Raw genomic sequence first — 22,191 nt, 5'->3', positions numbered from 1 at the left:
GTGAACAAAATGGCGGTTTTTTCCCAAACAATTTATTTAAATAATAAATAACAAACAACAGTGTTTTCACCAATTACATTACATTGCACTGATTGGGGTCGGCGTTGTTTTGCATTTCGAGGGGCAAAGGGGGCCCCACGTCGCCCACTAGATCGGTCGGGGGTTGTCCGTAATCTTGCAACTAATTCGAGAAAAATCATTCTTGGAACAACATTAAACAAAAAACGCACCTTTTGCATCAAACTCAAGACCTTGTCAAACCTCTCCTTCTTTTGCTCACTACTATCACTCTCTTTCTCCTTCTCTAACTCGGCACAGATCTCCTCCATCAATTTCTGTTGTTTTTCGTATCTTTCTGCGTCTTCTTGACTCAACTTGTCCTTATTTTTGCTCAACCACTCCGGGAACTTGTCTAAAATGTCCTTGAGACTCGGATAGAGCACGTCCTTGGACAGCAAACTCTGCATCATCCCTTGCATGAAAGGCATAAAGGCGTTTTGGTCCCCCTGTCCCGCAAACAAGTTCATAATATCCTGCTCCAAATTGGGGTTCTGGAGCCCCTCAGCCCCCTGACTCAGCCCCTGGAGCGTCTGTGATATCGTGGCTGCGAAATCACCCGAGTCTCCGCTCGGATTTTCGATGACTTGTTGCGCCGTCTCTGCCATTTGCTGGAACTTGGCCTGGATTTGCTCGGGGGTTAACTGGGACCCGTCAGGGTTTGAGCCAAGCAAATTGGCAAAGTTTGACTCGAATTGAGCTGCGGCTTGTCGGATAAAATCGTCCGACCACTCAACGTCCGGGATTTCGTCCTGTGGGGGCGCAGGTTTGCTGTCTTTGGGCGGCTCGCTTTTGAAGTCTTCCAAAGCACCTTGAAATGAGGGAGTTACGCAACGAATTTTACACCACGGGACTCACTGTCCAAGAGCTCGGACAACTCGGCGTCCACTTTTGAGGCCGAATCGGGCTTTTTTGACTCGCTCATTGTAAAATTGGTATAAAACGGGAAGCTTTAAGAATTTGTTACAAAAGTGAGGTTAGGGAAATGTCAGGTGATTTGGGGATTTTTAGGCCACCTGTCGCTATTCCCTTCAACTATCAATTACAGGTTTCTACAAAAGGGTGTACCACCACGTTTTTCGTTATAATTTGTTGTTGTGTGGTTGGTACCTTGCCGTTTTTGACAGAAAAATATGGGCAATTTGAAAATAAAAATTTATTTTTTCGCTTCACACTCTTTAAGACGCATTTGTTATTGTTATAAGAGTAATACAGGTAATGTTTGTAGAATAAAAGGATTTACGTTAAATTATGTAACGTCCGAAAAGATTAATTCCGTTAGTATAAATAGCAAATATATCATAATTATATTTAATTTATTATTTATTATTTATTATTATTTATTATCATTTATTATATTTATTATTTACATTTTAAATTATTATTTAAATATATATTTTATAAATAATAAAAGAGTGGGTTGAGATCCAACAGCAAAAAGCAGACAAAATGAAACTAAATATGGACCCTCATGAGCCCACCCCTAGTTCCGCCACTGGCTCAGATGAAACCTTATTCATTTTTGTGCTCAATATAAAAACAGGGCGAAATCTTTGAAAAAATATTAATTTTTAAATATACTTTAAAAACAGGGCAAAAAATCAAAGTATTCTGAAAAGGCTTTCTTACTACTTTTCGTATCTAAGTGTTTAAAATCAATGTCATCACTCTAAAATAAAGTAAAGTCCATCCAACGTTCCACAAAAAATGATTTGGTTACGTTTTAAGTACTTTCTCTAGGATTTTTCGCGTGTAATAGGCCGACAATTGTATAATAAATATCAAACTCCAACCAACAAATATTCCAAAAATGCCGCCAAAATTGCCTGGAATTGCTAATTAGAAGAAAATTTCACACTATAATAAATTATCAATTACTCAAAACTTCGAACCAGTAATAGACAACGTCTTGAAGGTACAACTTTGAAAACCTGCCCGAATAATACACAAAAATTCGAGTAACGTTGTTGTCCGTTTTACTGAAACTTAGAAATAAAAAAAAAGTTTTTTTTTAAATAATTTTGCCAAACTTCAAAATTGGGAAAGAATTGGCATGGGCCTCGTACACCGTTTCAGCACATGACGAGTAACATTTATTATCGCAACGTAGCGAATCTTGGCGCTCTTTTTGCAAATACGGGCCTGGCTCAAGGTCGTCCGGAAAGAGCGAAGTCCACTTCTCTATAAAACCATTCATAAAAAAGTATACAGGGTGTCTCAGCTAAGACTTTCGAGCCTGATATCTCAGATATTTGTCAACGGATTTTTATGAAATTTAGAATGCACATATTTTAGGGGCAAAAAAATGACCTCAACTAAAAAATTAAATTTTAAAACACATTTCTTTTTTGCATCCGTACCCACGTTTAACAGTTTGCTTCTCATTTTTCTCGCAAAACAGACGTCTTCCACGAACGAGTTTTTTCTTTCAGCATTTTTCACTAACGATAATTTTTTTAATATAAGTCTTAAAAGGCTTAGCATTTTAAAAAGGCATGTAAAAATTACGTTTTTAAGACTTGAGTTTTTGCATTAATTGGATTTTAATCTTTATCTTCTAAAATATCTGCTTTTTAAATTTCATAAAAATCCGTTGACAAATATCTGAGATATTAAGTCTTGCTGAGACACCCTGTATGTAATGGCTTAAGCACCTTTATATCTGTTAAGACACGCAACGTCGGCCAACGTGCACACATTGCTGCTGTTACTGAGTGGTATAAGAAACGGTATACATTGACACATGGCATATATACTCATAGTGCGACATTCTATATTACAGTCGCTTTGCGAGTAAGTTGTACCAAAACTGGTGTAGCGTTCGTGGTCAAAAAGACATTGGCGCTGAAATTAAGTTGGCAGCAGTGGCAACATCACCGTTGCCAACTTACTTTTTCTAGCGAATAGTCGGCGACGTCTCGCACCGAGGTCAAGGTCGTTGGTACGATTTCGACGAAATTTTCCGAATTCGGATGAGTGAGAATTTCGGTTAAGCCGCCGCTTGATTTATCCGGATAATCGGTCGGCACAAAAATATGTATCTAAAAGCGCGCCAACTAATTAAGCCAATAATCCACTTAATTACACTTAACTATAACTCCAACTGCTGATATGGTTGTGTAAAAATAGTCCTGTAGATTGTTATTAACCGCAACAAAAAGCCCATTTTCGACGCCTGCGTCCGTAGTTACGGGCTTTTGGTCAATTTCGTACCTGAATTGTTTAATTAAAATTAATGACTGGGAAAAAATCAGGGTTTACGTCAGTTCTTGGGTGAATTTGACGTAATTAAAGACGCAACAAAAGCCGTCATAGGTCAGTCTTTGGTAAAAAATCGTCGAACAGTTGACTTCCATGTTGCGCCACAAGCAACTAGATAATAAATCCTCGCACGGAGTGACCATTTCTCGGGCCAAATCGTCAATTTTGATGTTCAAAGAGTCGAGAATGTTTTGGAAAAGTAGCAATTTGGAGACTGTGTCCGGTTGGAAATCAAAATCGTACAATTGGCCCGTAAAATGTAAAAATGCCATGACCTCCTCTGGGCTTTTTTTGGTCTGATTTGCCCTAAAAATAATTTTTTGAGTGGTAATCATTTTCATTTTTTTGGATTTTCAACAAGGCAAATGCCAGGTTTTGTGCCCGTTTTTTGCTGATTTTGTTTATGCTACAAACTGCAACTCCCGGGAATGGGACTTGGTTTACGGGAAATGTCGAACTAACTAGTGTTGTGACCGTTGGGTGGATTAAAAACTTGTCCCAAAGTGTGACCACCATGTAAATTGTGTACACGATTAAAATGATGTAAATGCAGGACCATAAAAGTCTAAAATTTGGTTCTAAATGGTGGGAAAAGGTGGAAATGTGGACGTACCGATGGAAAAGTCCCTTGTTTTCCATTGGGGGAGGTTTACTGGATTAGGATGTGAATTAAGTTGGGAAAAATTAAGTATTTATGGGTTTCCTTGCGACACCGGAAGCCGGGAAATCAATAATTGGCAGTGTTAGAATTAATCGGATTTATTTATTACATACGTCGCGAAAAACAACTAAGTTACAGGAAAATCACAAAAAAATATGTATATGTCATTTTTACATTAAATAAATTAAATAATATCTCTAAATGCCTTTTGGACAATTAAATAATGGACTACCAACTGTGAAAATTTCGACAAAAAATGCACCGTAACTTTTCATCATCATCAGGTGAAGTTCAGTTTTATTATAATATCGATGATCATAAAAATTATCTAATCTTTCTCACGTATCATCGAAAAAATCTTCCGCTCTTTGGTCGAAACATAGACTTGCATTAAAAAATTTTAATTACGCAAAAGAAATGATTGTAGATGGCGCTACTTTTAAGTTAAGTATATCATTTTAAGCCAAAACTTTTTTTTTATTTATTTATTAATTGAATCTTTCTCACGTATATCATTAAAAAAGCTTCCGCTCTTAGGTCTTTTTTTAATGTTTGAGATTAAAACAATTCTTACAACTTGATAAAAACAATTTGCATTTCAAAAAATAATGTGCTTAATTAAAATTATGATCAAGGTTGGCTCAAAAAATTTTGCATTAAATAAATAAATCGCAGAATTATGGCAAAAATTACATTATTTTTGCAAGTTCTGAGACTAAAAATCAAGTTTTTCTTCCTGTGTTTATGAAAAAGTCACCAATTTTGGTCCAAAAAGTCCAAAAATTTACCTTTTCTAAGAGATTTTTCACCAAAAACTTAATGACTGCGTCAAATTTCTTAAAAAGTAAGCCAATAAATCATAAAATTCTAGCAAAAATGACAATATTTTTGCAAGTTCTGAGTATTTAAACACGGTTTTAGACCAAAAATCTAGTTTTTCTACCTGTGTTTATTTAACTAGAATGAAAAAGTCACCAAATTTGGTCCAAAAATCCAAAAATTTATCTTTTCTAAGCGTTTTTTCACCAAAATATCAATGATTGCGCAAAATTTCTTAAAAAGTAAGCCAAAAGATCATAAAATTATTGCAAAAATGACAATATTTTCGCAAGTTCTGAGTATTTGAACACAGTTTTAGACCAAAAATCTAGTTTTTCTACCTGTGTTTATTTAACTAGAACGAAAAAGTCACCAAATTTGGTCCAAAAATACCAAAAATTTACCTTTTCTAAGTGTTTTGTCACCAAAAACTCCATGATTGCGCAAAATTTCTTAAAAGTTAAGCCAATAAATCACAAAATTATAGCAAAAATGACAATATTTTTGCAAGTTCTGAGTATTTGAACTCAGTTTTAGACCAAAAATCAAGTTTTTCTACTTGTGTTTATTAAACTAGAACGAAAAAGTCACCAATTTTGATCAAAAAATCCAAAAATTTATCTTTTCTAAGCGTTTTTTCACCAAAATATCAATGATTGCGCAAAATTTCTTAAAAAGTAAGCCAAAAGGTCATAAAATTATTGCAAAAATGACAATATTTTTGCAAGTTATGAGTATTTGAACACAGTTTTAGATCAAAAATCTAGTTTTTCTACCTGTGTTTATTTAACTAGAACGAAAAAGTCACCAAATTTGGTCCAAAAAGTCCAAAAATTTATCATTTCTAAGCATTTTTTCATCAAAAACTCAATGATTGCGCAAAATTTCTTAAAAAGTACACCAATAAATTACAAAATTATAGCAAAAATAATAATATTTCTGAGTATTTAAACACGGTTTTAGACCAAAAATAAAGTTTTTTTTCCTGTTTTTATTCTACTAAAACGAAAAAGTCACTAAATTTGGTCAAAAAATACCAAAAATTTACCTTTTCTAAGTGTTTTGTCACCAAAAACTCCATGATTGCGCAAAATTTCTTAAAAAGTAAGCCAATAAATCACAAAATTATAGCAAAAATGACAATATTTTTGCAAGTTCTGAGTATTTGAACTCAGTTTTAGACCAAAAATCAAGTTTTTCAACTTGTGTTTATTAAACTAGAACGAAAAAGTCACCAATTTTGGTCAAAAAAACCCAAAAATTTACCTTTTCTAAGTGTTTTTTTTTTCACCAAAAACTCAATAATTGTGAAATTTTTTTAAAAAAGTAAGTCAATTAATTACTCTCTACATAAAAAAGAATTAACTAAACACTCAACAATAATAAGACCTTTTTATGGTATTTTTTATTTTGACTAAATCTGGATTTAATCTTGTTATGATTGATCGGCGTTAACTTATCAAAAGATGTTAAGACAATATTTATCTAATAAATAACACAATCATTCGGTCTTATCTTTCGCACGTTCCATCAAACATAATAAAAACATTCGCTTGAATTAATAAATTTTGTTGTGGATTGTCATTAAAAAATAATTAACTTTTAAATATTTTAAAATGTTAGTAGGGCATTAGAAAACATTAGTATAACAATATTTACCACCTCTTGTGTAATAATAAATTACTGGTCTATGATTTTTTTTAACAATGTTTTTCTGAATATCTGACATTTTCATGACACTCACTACGTTCGTGCCATTTCGTGAAAGTCGATATTCTACTGTTTTTGCTATCAGTTAATTAATTCTATTTTAAAATTAAAAATAAAAAGCATTTGTGGTCATGTCACCTTAAATAATAAATGACGTTCGCGTTTGTTTGTAAATGAGCACTAGACAAAATGGCCAATTTAGATGATTACCATTTCGTGAAAGAAAATAAACTCTGGTAAAGATTTTAACCCCAGTTTTTATTCCTAAAATTGGCACAGTTTCAGAATTGTTTGGCTCTACGTTTATGTGATTTTAACCGCAATAACAATCACTTTAATAGTCACACTTTGGAGCGCGTTTTTGGTCAGTCCAACTGTCACATCTTTAGAAACCACCTATCATCCAATTGACAAAATTGCATTTCCTGGAATTGCCATTTGTAACATTAATAAAATTAGCAAACGGGAAGCTCGCACATTTGCACATTATGTGTACGTGTGTCAATTAATCAATATTTCAAATTTTGAACGAAAATTTCAGGGCGAATCGTACTAGCATTAAATTTAGTGAAGCGTTCAAACTTGCGAAATTTTTCGGCAATTTCTACGATTTTGATTTTAACATTGCCGACGAAAATCATTACAAACACCTGCAAGGAATTGTAGATGTTTTAGAACTCGACATTGCCACTTTAATGAAACAGGTTTGTAATTTTAAATTGGGAAGATTTACCACTTGTAGAAAAAATATAGTTTACGACTCGGTGCCCCGACCTTTTACTCAACTGTCGCTGGAAAGGTGTTGAGAAAAAATGCAACGAACTGTTCACAATGAAACTGACTTATGACGGTTTTTGCTGCACTTTTAACTACTTTAAAGAGAGTTTAATGAACGGAAGTGTGTCGATTTTGAACGGTACTGACGGCCTCACTCGTGGCTTGTCAGTGACCGTGATGAACGACCTTGACGATTATTTCTACACACCTTTGGAATCACAAGGAGTCACAGTAGGTCAGGTCAGGTCAAGTCAAGTCAAAAGTTGGCTTTGTAGGTTCAAATTTTCGTACCAAACGACTACCCTGATAAGCCCAGTGGTAGTCTTAGCGAAGTTGTGGTCAATGTTGGCACTGAAAATTACGTAAAAATCACGCCAACTACGATTTTTTCGACGAAGGAGGTCATGAAATACGCGGTGGCGAAAGTATGACATTTGAATTGTCATTGTCAGGGCTGCCAACTTAATTTTCAGCGGCAGTGCCTATTTGATGAGGAACGACCAACCACTTTCGAGGGCTTGTATTCGCAAAGTGATTGTAATGTTGATTGTCGCATTGCCAGCGCTTTGGCGCTGTGTCATTGTCTCCCATTTACTATTCCGTTATCGGAAGGCGAGTCCGTTTGTAATTTCCAGGACTTGAAATGTTTGAATCAGTACAAAAGTAATACCGAAAATGTGTGACCAATTTTTTAAATTTTTGCTCAGATAAATGGAACACCCTGTATCCGGATAATGACGATTTTGGGATTTTACAACACGAGCAACACGACTCGTTACGTTGTGAACAAAGGTGTTATCCTTCGTGTGATAGCACTTTGTATGAGGTTTTCCCCGATAGTTCACCCTTTCACAAGTATTTATATTATTTAATGTTTTTTTATTTTCTATTTTTTATTTCCAGGAAAGGAAATTTTGCAATAATTCACATCTATTACACGAATCGGTTTTCACGATTGTTTAAACATGACGTTGTTTACAATTGGTTTGAAATTTTAAGTCAGTGGTAATTGTTGTGATTAATTTAATTAATTGCAAGTTTTAGGCAATTTTGGCGGAACGTTCGGTATTATAGTTGGGTTCAGTGTGATTTCGGTTATTGAGTGTTTGGTTTTCGTGCTTCAGTTCACAAAAAAGAAATGTTTTACGTAAAAGTGTTCCTGGATTTTGATTGTTTTACTGTCGTTCTAGTGCTTTTTTTTCGAAAATAATTTTCAAAATTGCTGGATTATTATCGTTATTATAATAAAGAAGGCATAAAAACAAAAAAAATATTTTCAAAGTTATGATTTTTTTAATTATGTTTTTGTATTTTTATATCTGCAATTTAAAATTTCAGAGTATGTAAGGTAATTTTTTTATAACTCTTTAAATAGATGCTTTTGCCCTGTTTTTTGCTAAACCAAAAAAAAATTGAACCTATAATAGTACAGCTACAAAAATATTTTTTTTATTATTTTTAAACTGTTTTACAGAATTTTTTTTCTTCTTTTATTGTTATAGAGCATTTTCTTTCTCGAAGTTAATTAGTAAGATGGCAAAATGGCATTTGAAAGTACTGTTTAATTAAAAAAAAACAGATTTTTTTTTATTTTTTTAAATCTGATTGTCATGTTTTAATAAAAATTTTAATAATTGTGTTTTAATAAATATCACTTACGCGCCAAAAAGAGTGCGTCGAAAAGCAAAAAATATTTTCAAAATAGTTTTTTTTTAATTTTGTTTGTTAATTTTTTCTAATTTTTTTCTTATAAAATTTTAAATTATGGCTCCTAGACATTTTTTTATAACTCTTAAAGTTGGTGCTTTTATCCTACTCTTCATCAAACCAAAATGGTATTTGAAAGTACTGTTTAATTAAAAAAAAAAAACAGATTTTTTTTTTTAAATCTGATTGTCATGTTTTAATAAAAATTTTAATAATTGTGTTTTAATAAATATCACTTACGCGCCAAAAAGAGTGCGTCGAAAAGCAAAAAATATTTTCAATATTGTTTTTTTTTTAATTTTGTTAATTTTTTCTAATTTTTTTCTTATAAAATTTTAAATTATGGCTCCTAGACATTTTTTTATAACTCTTGAAGTTGGTGCTTTTATCCTACTCTTCATCAAACCAAAATGGCATTTGAAAGTACTGTTTAATTAAAAAAAAAGCTTTTTTTATTTTTTTAAATCTGATTCGTCATGTTTTAATAAAAATTTTAATAATTGTGTTTTAATAAATATCACTTACGCGCCAAAAAATATTTTCAAAATTGTTTTTTTTAAATTTTGTTTGTTAATTTTTTCTAATTTTTTTTCTTATAAAATTTCAAATTATGGCTCCTAGACATTTTTTTATAACTCTTGAAGTTGGTGCTTTTATCCTACTCTTCATCAAACCAAAATGGCATTTGAAAGTACTGTTTAATTAAAAAAAAAGTTTTTTTTAATTTTTTTAAATCTGATTGTCATGTTTTAATAAAAATTTTAATAATCGTGTTTTAATAAATATCACTTACGCGCCAAAAAGAGTGCGTCGAAAAGCAAAAAATATTTTCAAAATTGTTTTTTTTAACTGCTTAATTAAAAAAACAGATTTTTTTTATTTTTTGAAATCTGATTGTAATGTTTTAATAAAAATTTTAATAATTGTGTTTTAATAAATATCACTTACGCGCCAAAAAAAATAAACCAACAGGGTTTTTGAAAATTTTGTTGTGTCGACATTAGCGCCAAAATTACCGAGACCTGTATTACCGACTTGTTATAATTTCAATTATTTGTAATTCAGCCAAAAATATTAATCATCGGGCCAGGTAATTGCAAATTTGCAATAATACAGATTGAGAATTACGTAATTAAAGCCCCAATTACAGGGACCTGAAATACCGACATAATTTAAACAATGTTTTTATTTATTTTTTATTAAATTTTTATCATTTTTGTCTTAATTACACCTTCACAAGACTGATCATTGCTCAATAATTAATTAGCCACCCAATTATTTATCTAAACCGAGGTTATGTATTAGCACCGCTTATCACATTTTGGCTTATCATTCAAATTTATTGCCAGAATTGGTCCAATTTTTTTTGAGTGACTTGTTGCCATTTTTAGCCAAGTAATTAAACGGGGCCCCGGCGGGCCCACTTTTAATTAACCAAAATATTAATTAACCTCGTTTCGGCCAGTTTTGAAATAGCAGTGAAACAATAAAATTTTAAGGATCCCCCGAAAATAAAAAATCCGTAACAATTGTCAGTGATCGTCCTTCGATTGACACAAAACCAACTTCTAACCTAAGATCCGTTCGAAAAACGATTATCCTCCCGCAAGGTCTGTAATATCAATTGACCCCGAGTGTAGATGAAAAAATCCGTGTAAAATCATCATCATAATTGCGATAAAGTTCGTTTTTGATTGTGTGATAAGGCGTTACGTCATTTTGAATGTCATTGTCAGGTTTGGTGGCCAGGACCGGTCCGAGATGTTTTCGGGCCCTAATTATCGGAAAAAGCGCGTTTTCAACGACCAGGGTCACCTTTGGCCAGATTCGCCGCAAAAACTAAAGTGATTATTAGAATAAACTTGATAATAAATTACGAAAAAGTGTGACCTTGGGGGAATAGCACCGAGCGATCAGTTTGCCAATTCGCGCTGATTTAATCACACGTCAAGGTAGAAGTTCTAATAACTTGATAAGAATTGTCGAGCCAGACAACAAATAGAGTAAATTACGCCAATTACGGCTTAATTGTGCCTACTTATCGCGTATTAATAAAAATTCGAGTGCACATCATTTGTATCTTTTAAAGTGAGTGGCACGCCATTTGAAGATAAAACAATCGAAATATCGGTCAGTCATCGAGTGATCGTCGGAATGTGTGGACCTGAACCATGAAGAAAAGCAATACGGACCTGAACGGGTAAGTCCCCAAACGGCCAATCGCGCAGCGCCATCTGTCGCAGACCGACCGGTCATTGAACGGCCACTGAATTACATAATCGCTGAACCAAATAAGAAAAAACATGTGTTATCAATCACATGTTGCTCCTTTCTTATCAAAAATACTTCCAACTCGTTAAATTGAGACTAGTCGGCTGTGATATGGGCGACGAGAAGCGACCGCTGGTGTTGCGAAAAACTTACGGCCTTAATCACTACGGCAGGTACGGACCTGTACTCCCTTATCAACCTACAGGGTGTTTCATGTTTTTTAGCGTTTTGGAAAATGGAACAGCCGGGCTGAGTGTGAGACGGCCGGTTTACCAACTTGAAGATTTGAACAGAGACACTGACTATGAGACACCGCACACAACATGTAATTGCCAAATTTAATTTAATTTCATTTAAGGCTTGTTTTAGTTGTGCAGGATTGTGGTCGCAGATTTCGGGCCTTCCGGCCCTTTAGGTGTCTCTACTATTCGGTGCCGGTGCTCAAATGGCTCCCAAAATACAGTTGCAAGAAAAATATTTTTGGGGATATTATCAGTGGGATTACGGTGGCTATCATGCACATACCGCAGGTATTTTTACTTAGTATCGACTGTCACAAAAACAGTTATCAGTGAGGGGGCTTATCAGTGCTTGTTAATTTAACAACTTACCTGTCTTATTAGTTTTGTGATAAAATGCGTAAAAAGTGTGGTACTAGAAGAGAAGTGTGTTAAAGTTATTGATAGTGACGTTTTACGAATAACAAATGAGTTTTTTTGATTGTTTTCGTGTGAACTGATAAGAGTGGATTTGGAGCAAAACAAATATTTGGCGCATTTTTATTTAGTGTTTTGATATTTTCTATTTATTTAACTGGGATTCTACTGTTATATAATAATTAAATTATGCATAATTATATGTTCATTGTTAATAAAATAAAGCTGACTCGTCATTTATGTAAATAAACTAATTGCTATTCCACGTTTTTACATTTTTAAAAGTTGTTGGGAAAAAAAGGTCAATAGATTAAAATTAATTAATGATAATTGTGCTATGAGGTGAAAATGATAAATCGGGTTCATCAACTCGTATTTTTGTGATTTTGACATTCCTTTTGATTTGTTTATAACAATAAGGGTTTATTAATTTAATACGCAATGGAATGACTGATCACGTGACCAAATGAACCAATCAGATGCTCTCATTCACGAATTTTAACAGCGCATTAAATTGCGAACTTAATTTCCAAGTCATAGGCCACTTTGATTAGAAATTAACCCGACTTTGATATATTTTTTCAATTTTTTTTTAATAAAACTCGATTTTATGTTACAAAGCTCCGTTTTTGCTAAATCATCAGAGTTTCAATTATAAAATTATGTAACAGTTTTCGATGAAATTACAATAATTTTCACTTGTGGTTTTGTAATCATTAAAACCTGTATAGCAATACGTTGTTCTTGCTCGTTTAAATTAAAAAAAAAGTATTTGTAATGTATGTTCGATATACAGACAGATTTGTATAAAAAAAATTAAGAAAAAAAATTTAAAAAAAAACAGAAAAAAATAAAAGTTATTGAGAGTATTACACAAAGCAGAGTTTTATTTTTTCGTCCTTGCTATATTTTATAAAGGCAGGTGATGGCTTTAGTTTACTTTTTTGTGTTTGGGGGTCATATTAAATATTTTCGTGCTAATTTTATAAAAAAAAAATTAAAAAAAACAGAAAAATTAAAAAATAATAAAAGTTATTGAGAGTATTACACAAAGCAGAGTTTTATTTTTTTGTCCTTGCTTTATTTTTTAAAGGCAGGTGATGGCTTTTGTTTGCTTTTTTGTGTCATATTAAATATTTTCGTGCTAATTTTACAAAAAAAAATAAAAAAAACAATTACCGCTTATACAGTAAGTCAAGAACTAAAATATTTATTTAATTATATTTAATTGTCAATATTTTTACTTTTATTGAATTAATTTTTTTGATTTTTAATTTTATTTTATTATTATTTTTTTCTTATTACCAGAAAGATTAAAAACAGTAAGCAAAACTGTTGGTTGTCATTAAAAAAATTAAGTAATGACGTCACAACTCAAAAACCAATGATACAACAAATGTCACTATGATGTCAAAACCTAGCATTTAAAAAAATTAAATCGACTTCTACGAGAATTTTTTTGAAAAATAATTAATAACAAAAAATTTCATTTTTAAATAGTTTATAGTAGTTTTCGTCCAAATACGGAATTTTAATAAAAAATTAACACATTTTTTCTACTTTATTTGATTCGTTAAAAATGTTAGTTACCTGTACCCTGACCAATAAGAATGCAGTATGACAACGGGACAATTTGTGACCAATGGGAATGTAATTATGCCATAATCAGATGGCCATGAGTCTCACAATACACTGACATTTAAAAATAAGTCTTTTATTATGACCTATTCGTTACGGCACTCGCCTTCGGCTCGTGTCATAAACTTCATTAAAAGCATGAAATACAATATTTTTACCACCATGTTATGAAATTTATTAATTTTTTTATTATTTCAATAGAAATTTACGAGAAATACGTTAATACAAATTAAAACACGCTGCGCCAAAACTACAAATTAAAACAAAGTTCAGATTTTATGTTTTTTTTTTGTTATTGTTTCGAAGATCTAAATTAGCACCCCAGTAATTATTGTCCTAAAAGTCCAAATGCATCAATATTTTTTATCTAGGACCTAGGATATAGAATTTTCGAGAAAAACCTGGTTAAAGTTTTTGAGAGTTTTCAGATTTTTCAATAATAATAATAGTCGATTTTGAGTTATCGGCAAGTTTTTGATTATTTTTTTTCTCTGAGAAGTCTGTACACTAGATGACTAGAGCTTTTTCAGGACTTACAAATTCTAAAAAAAATGCATAAAATACAATAATTTTACCGGCATAACATGAAATTTAAACGACCCAAGGCTAAGATTTCATCGATTTTACAGTAATTTTCCAAAATTTTTGCATTTTTTTAATGGACTAAAATATAAACAGCTCAACAATGAGCTTTTATAAAATAGAAATTTACGAGAAATACTATGATTTTATGTTTTTTGTTCTTATTTCGAACATCTAATCTATTTTTCAATGTTTCTTTTTTTAATAATAAAAAATTTTCGCAATTAGTTCACGAGCGAACGAAGCGAGTACCTCTAACTATGAATTCTATTACACTAGGGCATGGCGTACGGCCTCCTCGGCAACGTGCCCCCCGTGGTCGGCATCTACATGGCCTTCTTCCCCGTACTTATCTACTTCATTTTCGGCACATCTCGCCACGTCTCGATAGGTTATTACCACCACAAAAAAATTAAAAAAAAAAACTCAAAAAAATTGATTTCTCTCCAGGAACCTTCGCAATCATTTGTCTAATGACCGGCAAAGTGGTCAACCAATACAGCAGCATCGAAATCCTCCAAAACGGCACCGTGGTCACCACCCCGTCCCCCAACCCCGAAATGCCCCTCTACACCAACGTGGAAGTCGCCACAACCGTCACCTTCGCCGTGGCTATGATCCAACTCGTCATGTACTCCCTGCGCCTTGGCGTCGTCTCGACTTTACTCAGCGAAACTCTAGTGAACGGTTTCACGTGTGCTTCAGCCTTCCACGTGGTCTCGTCACAAATCAAAGATCTGTTCGGGATTCCGATTAAAAAACGAAGGGGAAATTTCGGCTTCCCTTTGACGATTTACGACTCGGTTTTGGCCCTGTCAAGGGCCAATCCGTACGCTTGTGGCATGTCGGCAGTATCGTGCGTTATCCTTATCATCAATAACGAAGTTTTGAAGGTGATTGGAAGACGTAAAGTAGGCGAAAAAAATAAAAAATTGGTTTAGCCCTTTTTAGCCAAGAAAACCAAAATTCCGTTCCCGATCGAATTGCTGGCTGTGGTTTTGGGTACGGCCTCGAGTTATTTCTTTAGTTTGGATACGAAGTACGATATTTCGGTTGTGGGGCACATACCGACTGGGTTTCCGGCCCCCACACCTCCAGCTTTTGCCCTTATACCGGATATTTTAGTCGATGCGTTTGTAATAACCATGGTTTCGTACACTATAACTATGTCCATGGCGTTGATTTTTGCAAGGAAGCTGTTCTATGAGGTGGACTCGAACCAGGAACTGTTGGCTTTGGTGAGTTTTTTTGTAATTTTTTGATAGAAAATTCAAAAAGGGTTTCGGTTAAATTCGGTTACCACAAGATAAAATAACACTGTATCTGCTTTTTATTTAATCTGGGCACCAAAATGGCCCTCTACAGGTATTATTTAATTTAAAATAGTATATTAAAGTGTAAAATAGTATATTAAAGTATATCCATATTGAGGTTTTTCGAGCACGACAGCGTAGCGCGAAATAGAGGAAGTGTTTAAAGACCAGTCATCCACGAATACTTTACGTTATTTTTTTTATTTGTACACTTTGAAATCATAAATACTGATATTAATATTACACAAATTGGAAATAATGTAATCTGAGATCAATATACCTTTCGTTGCCATGGAAACAAACAAAAGAGTGTGAAACGAATAACCAACATGAAAATTGTTTAATTTTGTTTTAATTTTTTTTTTCTTCTATAAAACCTACTAAAAGAGCGAAAATAAACTAAATTGTGATAACTTTTTGTGATTTTTTGTCAGTTTTAGCTAAATCTCTCGAAAAAAAACAAAGATTTTGCATCCAAAACGTGGTTAAAGACTTCAAAAAAGTGTGAAACGAACAAAATAACGAATAACGAACTTGAATATTGTTTAATTTTTGTCCTAAACAACCAATTTCAGAAAAAAAAAACGAACAAAATGCGATGTAATTTGGTGATTTTCCAGTAATTTTTAGAGAAAAGTGCAATTTTTTACCTCAGAACGTGTTAAAGCACTGATAGTTTAACCCCATCTTGCGAAATAAATTAATTTCTGACTATAAAACCTACTAGAACGCTAAAAGAGCGAAAATAAACTAAACTGTGATTAAATTTTGTAATTTTTTGGTCAGTTTTTGCGGAATCTCTCGGAAAAAACAAAGATTTTACTTCCAAAACGTGGTTAAAAACTTAAAGAAAGTAAAAATAACTTCTTCTTCGACAAGATTTTGTAGTTTTTCGACACATTTTTGCCAAAAAACCTTTTATCGTAATAAGCAAAAAAATTATTAAAACCTATAAGAGAAAAATTTGTATTGCCAGGTATTGCGTTTTTATTACTTAGTTTAATTTATTTCTGAAAATTAAATTATTAAAAAATGAATTGTTGCCTGAAGATGGCTAAATAATTAATGACCGAAACATGTAGCGTTGTAATAAAAAATTGAGAGAAAAAGACCAATTTTATATTTTTTTTCCTATTAGATAACTATCTCTCACAAAAATAGATCAAAATCCAATCGATAATAACTAAAGGTTAATTGAATTAAAGTGGATTTTAATTAAAGTTCTTGTTTATATTATTATGTCAATTAATGTTATTATTATCAAAATATAATAATAAAAAAAAAATTGGGAAATTCTGCGAAAATTTAATGTGAAAAACCTCACCTTTTCCTAAATGAAGTTGAAAAAAATATGAGTGGTAATAAACCACACCCCAATAATTTCCTTTACCCGATTTCTCCTGATTTTTTAATGTGATTCCCTCGATTTTGTAATTTGTGCAATTTTTTTCACTTTCCTAACTTATTCAGTTAGGAAAATGAGCATTTAAAACAAAATTTTTGGTTAAACTCGCCAGGAAAACTGAATTTTTTTCACTCTAGACGTCAGATTTTTTATCGAGGCGAAGCCGAGCTATTTGTGCGTGAAAATCAATCAAAATATGTAAAAAACGCATTTTTTTAAATTGTTGGTAACTATGTCTTTGCTTGAAATGGTCGAATTGTTAGAAATAATCATGAACAAAGAATGCAGTTTTATCGCCCGTCAAGAAATAAATACCTCTATTTCTTACACGTAGGAATAAATATTTATTACACAATTATTTTTTGTCGGAGAATAAAATTAGGGATTAGAAATAATCACGGAAACACTTTTTTGGCGGATTTTATGGGTTAAAAGTATTAACAGATAAGAAACTATAATTGCACGTGACTTGTTAACTTGTGTCTGCTTATATTTGCTGATAAAGCGATAATTAGAGTTTATTGTTTAAAGAGTGCACTAGACTCTGATCAACAACATAATTAAATAAACAAAACCGCTATTGCGGTTAGACATTTAAGAGAATATTTACCATACAGTTGTCTCACTCGCTACGTTTGTCAACTTAATTTAAATAATTCTAATACTCGGTCAAGTCTTCGATTTTCCTATCGCCATCATAAACAAGGTGAATATTAAGCACGCACTTTATATTCACGAACTGTTACAATGATTTAAGGCAAATTTGAAGGTTCGCCTATAAACCATAATAAAGCCATTTGCAGTACAGTGCTCGCACCTCGAATCAGCTGAAATTTCTTCGATACGCTTTTATCATAAAAATGCCGGTTTAAGGGACTGAGCAACACCATGGGCTCGTTCTTCGCCTGCATGCCCGTCACAGCCTCCCTCTCCCGCTCCATGATCCAGGAGGCCGTCGGAGGAGTGACCCAAATCGCCTCCATCGTCTCCTGCAGCATTCTCTTGGTCATCCTCCTCTGGATCGGGCCACTCTTCGAAACCCTCCCCCGGGTAACCGCCCCACCCCTCAAACTCACTCAAATCACTCCTCAAATCAGTGTGTCCTAGCTAGCATCATCGTGGTGGCCCTCAAAGGCATGCTCTTCCAATGCCAATCGATCGTAAGGTATTGGAAATTGAGTAAATGGGACGCTTTGGTCTGGACGGTTACTTTCTGTACAACTTTGTTCGTTCAAATTGGATATGGATTGGCGGCAGGAGTGGCTGTTTCGTTACTAAGTGTTTTTATACAAGGGTATAAACCCTACACTTGTCTTTTGGGGGTTGTGCCAAACACTGACCTGTATCTGGATATTAAACGGTACAAGAAAGCGCAAGAAATTCAAGGTGTGAAGATTTTTAGGTACTCGGGAGGGTTGAGTTTTGCGTCAAGAAGCGCTTTTAAGGAGTTGTTGAATAGGAAAATCGGGTTTGATCCAGCGAGTGTGCTCAGGAAGAGGGCCAGGTTGGAGGAGTCGCCCTCAAGGTTAGTAGAATTCATTATTTTTTATTTTTTTAATTGGTGGCGAATACAACAATGGAACAAAACAGCTTTGTGTTGCTTTATAAAAGAACTAATGAGCAATTATAAACAAATGAGTCAAATCAATAAACAAGTGACAAATTAAGTTCGTTTTACTCCCACAAATAATGAGGGTACATTTTTTTCTGTTTTCTTAAAAGTGATTAAAATAAAACATTTATCTGATCTACGGAGGACTATAAGTTAGGAGACGAAACAGTCACAGTAGTAGTACGGTAAAGTTAAAATGAGGGCGCTTCAAGTGTCTCGGAATCAAATCGTTTTAAATTAATTTAAATTCAACCAAATCATTGATTATTTGAAAAAAATACAGAAATGTTGAGCTTTGGCCCCTTAACAGACTGAGAAAAACTTACGACTAAAATTTTTACGAGAAACATGAGAAAAAAATTATTTTGAATTTAAAATTTGCGTTTCGTCTCGTATTTTTCAAAACGCTGCGAATACGGTTAAAGATACAAGAGAAAAGTTAGGAAGAAGTTTGTAGAGAATTAAATTTCCTTTAAAAAAGTCCGCGAGACCATATTTTTATCGTTAACGGTTTAGGCCCTAAAGACGTGAGCGACGGATTCGTTTCAAAAAACCGGTGGTCAAGTAACGGAAAGTTAATTTAAACCTAAACCGCTATAGATATAAATATGGTGTCGCAGACTTTTTTATAGGAAATCTAATTCTCTACAACTTTGTGCCTTACACTTTTTTTGTATCTTCAACCGTATTCCCAGCGTTTTGATAAATATGCGACGGTGCGCAAAAAATTATCAATTTGCGTTCCACCTTATATTTTTGCAAACGCTGCGAATACGGTTCAAGATACAAAAAATAGGTAAGGAACAAAGTTGTAGAGAATTAAATTTTCTACAAAAAAGTCCGCGACACCATATTCCGATCTTCAACGGTTTAGGTATAAATTAACTTGCAATACTTGACCACCGGCAAAATGAAGCAAATCCGTCGCTTGAGCGTCTTTGAATGACTTTGGGGCCTAAATGGTTGAAGATAAAAATATGGTCTCGCGGACTTTTTTGTAGGAAATTTAATTCTCTACAACTTCCTTCCCAACATTTTTCGTGCATATGTAACCGTATTCGCAGCGTTTTGAAAAATATGGGGCGAGTGCAAACTGGTAAAAGTTTGAAAATTTTTTAAATGTAATTTACGATAAGATTTTTCCATTATGTTTATGTCTTACTATAGAGAATTTAATTCTCTATTTGCCTGTATTTTTTTCGTTTGCTATGTGTTAACCGTTATACACATACAACAATTTTTTCTGAAATCTTACGCGGTAACGGAACAACTGCGCCTCTGACGACATTAACGAAACTATCGAGGACGGGAACGTTTTATTTGTTCGTCGTTTCGTATCCTAACTCTTACATCCGTAAAACAATTAGTTAAGAAATTAGAGCATCAAATTTTTTGGGGCAACTAGATGTTTTTTTACACCCAGGTCCACCACCGTCACCGAGGACTTCGATTTGCTCACCCGTTGTGTGATTTTGGACTTCGCCTCTTTGACTTTCGTGGACCCTTCTGGTGTGGACTTACTCCGGCAACTACAGAGTGATTACGCAAAACTCGATATAAAGCTCTACATTGCGGCTTGTTCAGGTATTTCCCCTGAATTCAGCCTAATTTTTTTAATAATCCGAGTGTTTCTAGGGCCGGTTTATGAAAAATTCATCATCTGTGATCAACAAGAAGGCATCGAGAGCAAGTTTATGATCTTCCCGACGATTCACGATGCCGTTCTTTTCGCTCAATCAAATGTGTTAAGGACTAAACAAATTTAAATAAGTGAAAGTATTAGAGATTTTATTTTTGTTATAAATAAATATATTTCGTACTTAGAAATTCTATTAAAGAGTTACCAACACTTGTTATTTATTCAGAGATTTTTAATAAACAATTAAAAATGACAAATGCGTTTTATTCCACATTAAATATTCATTTGTTGTTCACTTGGCGTAATTGTATGTTTTCAAAGAAAACAGCAGCGATTTTATCGGTGGCGGCGCTTTGCAGCGATATAGCGATATGAGTGCAATGTCGACGGTTATAGTGTCAGGGGAAATGTTTGATTTGTTCTCACCGGTGCTCTATTTGAGTCGCATTTTCTGTCTTCAACCCCTGAAGTGGATTAAGACTGACTATAGCTACGTCATCTCAAAATCAGGACCCTATATGGCTTACAGCATCTTAACAAGCCTGTTTCTTAGTAAGCAAAAAAACGTTATTTAATAGTATATTAAAAAACAAGCACGAATTCAGTTCAGTAATATCTTAATTTTGAAAGTGAAAAATTGATTAAAAATTTTTGTTGTATCAAACAATATAAAATAGAAAAAAAATAGTATATTATTCATTCTATTGACGCACTCCTCCGTCGTGCTCCAAAACCATTCGTGTCGTTTAACTGACAGTCGCTTTCAAAGCAATTTTAAAAACTTTTACGAAAATTATGAACATAATTTTTAGTCACAGCAAGCATTTATGGCCTGACCCAGGTCTACTCAATGGAAGCCGTCTACTTGATCCGCTTAAGCAGCAACACCGACCGTTTCGTCACTTTTTCCGACGTGGTTGTTGTCCTAATCCCTTGCATAATCGGCGTGCCTATCGCCTCGCACAACATTGAGAAAACAATCAAATATTTCAGTTTTTTGCGCCAAGTAGGTAAATCACGCAATTTTAAGCAACTAGTCTGATTGTAAAACAGTTTGACTGCTGTCTCCAAAAACAACCGCCGAAAACATGGAAATCGTTCTTTGTCCCAATCATTACAATCGTCTTCACTGCTACGATCCTACTTTTTGATGCAGTGATGTGGCTTACATTAATTGCGCGAAATCAGAGCATTTTTATTCTCTCACTGCCGTATTACGTCTGTTACTGCTTCACGATGATTATCGAGATAATGTTCTGGCAGTTTGTGAATTCGATCAAAATCAGGCTGATTCTATTGAACGAACGATTAGAACAGATTGGTGGAGAGGATTTTACGATTGTTCGAATTGACCGGAAAAAAATCAACAGTATCGTGGACACGCTAAAAGTGGAGAAGAAGAAACAGGCAAAGTGTGGAGTAACAAACGAGCAAGTGCGCGATTTAATCATCGCTTATCAGAAACTAACTGACGCCGCAAATCTGGTCAATGATTCCTTTGGGTTGCTGATACTGGTAGTGCCCGCATAAATAAATTAATTAAATGAACCGCTCTGTTCCAGATTGTTATCTCAGGTTGTTTGGTACATTTATTAGCCACCCCGTATGCCCTTTACGCCATTATATTTACCACAGGTAACACAATGTTTATCATAACACAGTCAATCTGGATGACGGGTCATGTCTTACGGTTATTGTTGATTGTGGAGCCTTGTCACGGCTGTATACTTGTTGTAAGTTCGGTTGTTTTTCTAGTTTTTAAGGCTGAAGGAAAGGAAAAAATTGTTGTTTAGGCGAAAACAACCACACAGTTGGTTTGCAAGTTGTTGTGTTTGGATTTGGATAAGGAAGTGAAGAAGTCTTTGGAGTTTTTTATGACCTATTTGGCCGAATGTCAAATCAGATTTACAGCCTATGGATTTACGAAACTGCACAGGGGGTTGTTGACTACGGTTTGTTAAAAATTGGACCAAGAAATGTGATTTATTGCCAGATTTTAGATCACTGGGGCTGTGACCACCTATTTAGTGATTTTGTTTCAGTTTAATTAATATAATAATAAAAATTAACCTGTGTTTCTGTT

General features: G+C 33.6%; 5 protein-coding genes across 7 annotated transcripts; 3 read left to right on the top strand and 2 right to left on the bottom strand.

Annotated features, from left to right (window-relative positions):
- Window positions 1–14: 14 nt before the first annotated feature.
- On the bottom strand, window positions 15–1,085 carry Pex19 (Peroxin 19). Its single transcript, XM_963123.5, has 3 exons — window positions 916–1,085; window positions 231–868; window positions 15–181 (listed from the first exon to the last, which is right to left on the bottom strand). The coding sequence occupies exons 1-3, from the start codon at window positions 980–982 to the stop codon at window positions 74–76; spliced, it is 813 nt and encodes a 270-aa protein (XP_968216.1). The 5' UTR covers window positions 983–1,085; the 3' UTR covers window positions 15–73.
- Window positions 1,086–1,235: 150 nt separating this feature from the next.
- LOC103312149 (pickpocket protein 19) lies at window positions 1,236–5,683 on the bottom strand. Its single transcript, XM_064358590.1, has 9 exons — window positions 3,677–5,683; window positions 3,319–3,624; window positions 3,150–3,270; window positions 2,949–3,098; window positions 2,712–2,901; window positions 2,088–2,238; window positions 1,936–2,036; window positions 1,778–1,883; window positions 1,236–1,726 (listed from the first exon to the last, which is right to left on the bottom strand). Exons 1-9 carry the CDS (start codon window positions 3,955–3,957, stop codon window positions 1,699–1,701), a joined length of 1,434 nt encoding a protein of 477 aa, XP_064214660.1. The 5' UTR covers window positions 3,958–5,683; the 3' UTR covers window positions 1,236–1,698.
- Window positions 5,684–7,000: 1,317 nt separating this feature from the next.
- On the top strand, window positions 7,001–9,795 carry LOC103312251 (sodium channel protein Nach). Its single transcript, XM_015980779.2, has 7 exons — window positions 7,001–7,212; window positions 7,262–7,516; window positions 7,561–7,710; window positions 7,759–7,948; window positions 7,993–8,140; window positions 8,189–8,283; window positions 8,330–9,795. The coding sequence occupies exons 1-7, from the start codon at window positions 7,204–7,206 to the stop codon at window positions 8,434–8,436; spliced, it is 954 nt and encodes a 317-aa protein (XP_015836265.2). The 5' UTR covers window positions 7,001–7,203; the 3' UTR covers window positions 8,437–9,795.
- A 673-nt stretch (window positions 9,796–10,468) lies between these two features.
- Window positions 10,469–20,365, top strand: LOC656858 (prestin). 3 transcript variants are annotated; one of them, XM_008192044.3, is made up of 11 exons: window positions 10,469–10,602; window positions 11,082–11,192; window positions 11,488–11,588; window positions 11,633–11,793; window positions 14,419–14,530; window positions 14,590–15,032; window positions 15,081–15,377; window positions 17,731–17,907; window positions 17,955–18,382; window positions 19,893–20,053; window positions 20,105–20,365. In XM_008192044.3, exons 2-11 carry the CDS (start codon window positions 11,164–11,166, stop codon window positions 20,233–20,235), a joined length of 2,040 nt encoding a protein of 679 aa, XP_008190266.1. In that variant the 5' UTR covers window positions 10,469–10,602; window positions 11,082–11,163; the 3' UTR covers window positions 20,236–20,365. The 3 variants fall into 3 exon arrangements, with proteins under 3 accessions (XP_008190266.1, XP_968452.1, XP_008201712.1); XM_963359.4 differs by having other exon boundaries at window positions 10,527–11,192; XM_008203490.3 differs by lacking the exons at window positions 10,469–10,602; window positions 11,082–11,192 and adding an exon at window positions 11,266–11,436.
- A 68-nt stretch (window positions 20,366–20,433) lies between these two features.
- Window positions 20,434–22,191, top strand: LOC656944 (olfactory receptor 13). Its single transcript, XM_008192427.3, has 6 exons — window positions 20,434–20,660; window positions 20,921–21,114; window positions 21,162–21,623; window positions 21,671–21,841; window positions 21,902–22,060; window positions 22,109–22,191. The coding sequence occupies exons 1-6, from the start codon at window positions 20,480–20,482 to the stop codon at window positions 22,157–22,159; spliced, it is 1,218 nt and encodes a 405-aa protein (XP_008190649.2). The 5' UTR covers window positions 20,434–20,479; the 3' UTR covers window positions 22,160–22,191.

This window comes from Tribolium castaneum, chromosome 8, assembly GCF_031307605.1.
Source record: "Tribolium castaneum strain GA2 chromosome 8, icTriCast1.1, whole genome shotgun sequence".
Lineage (NCBI taxonomy): Eukaryota > Metazoa > Arthropoda > Insecta > Coleoptera > Tenebrionidae > Tribolium > Tribolium castaneum.
This window is presented reverse-complemented; position numbering and strand designations above follow the sequence as displayed.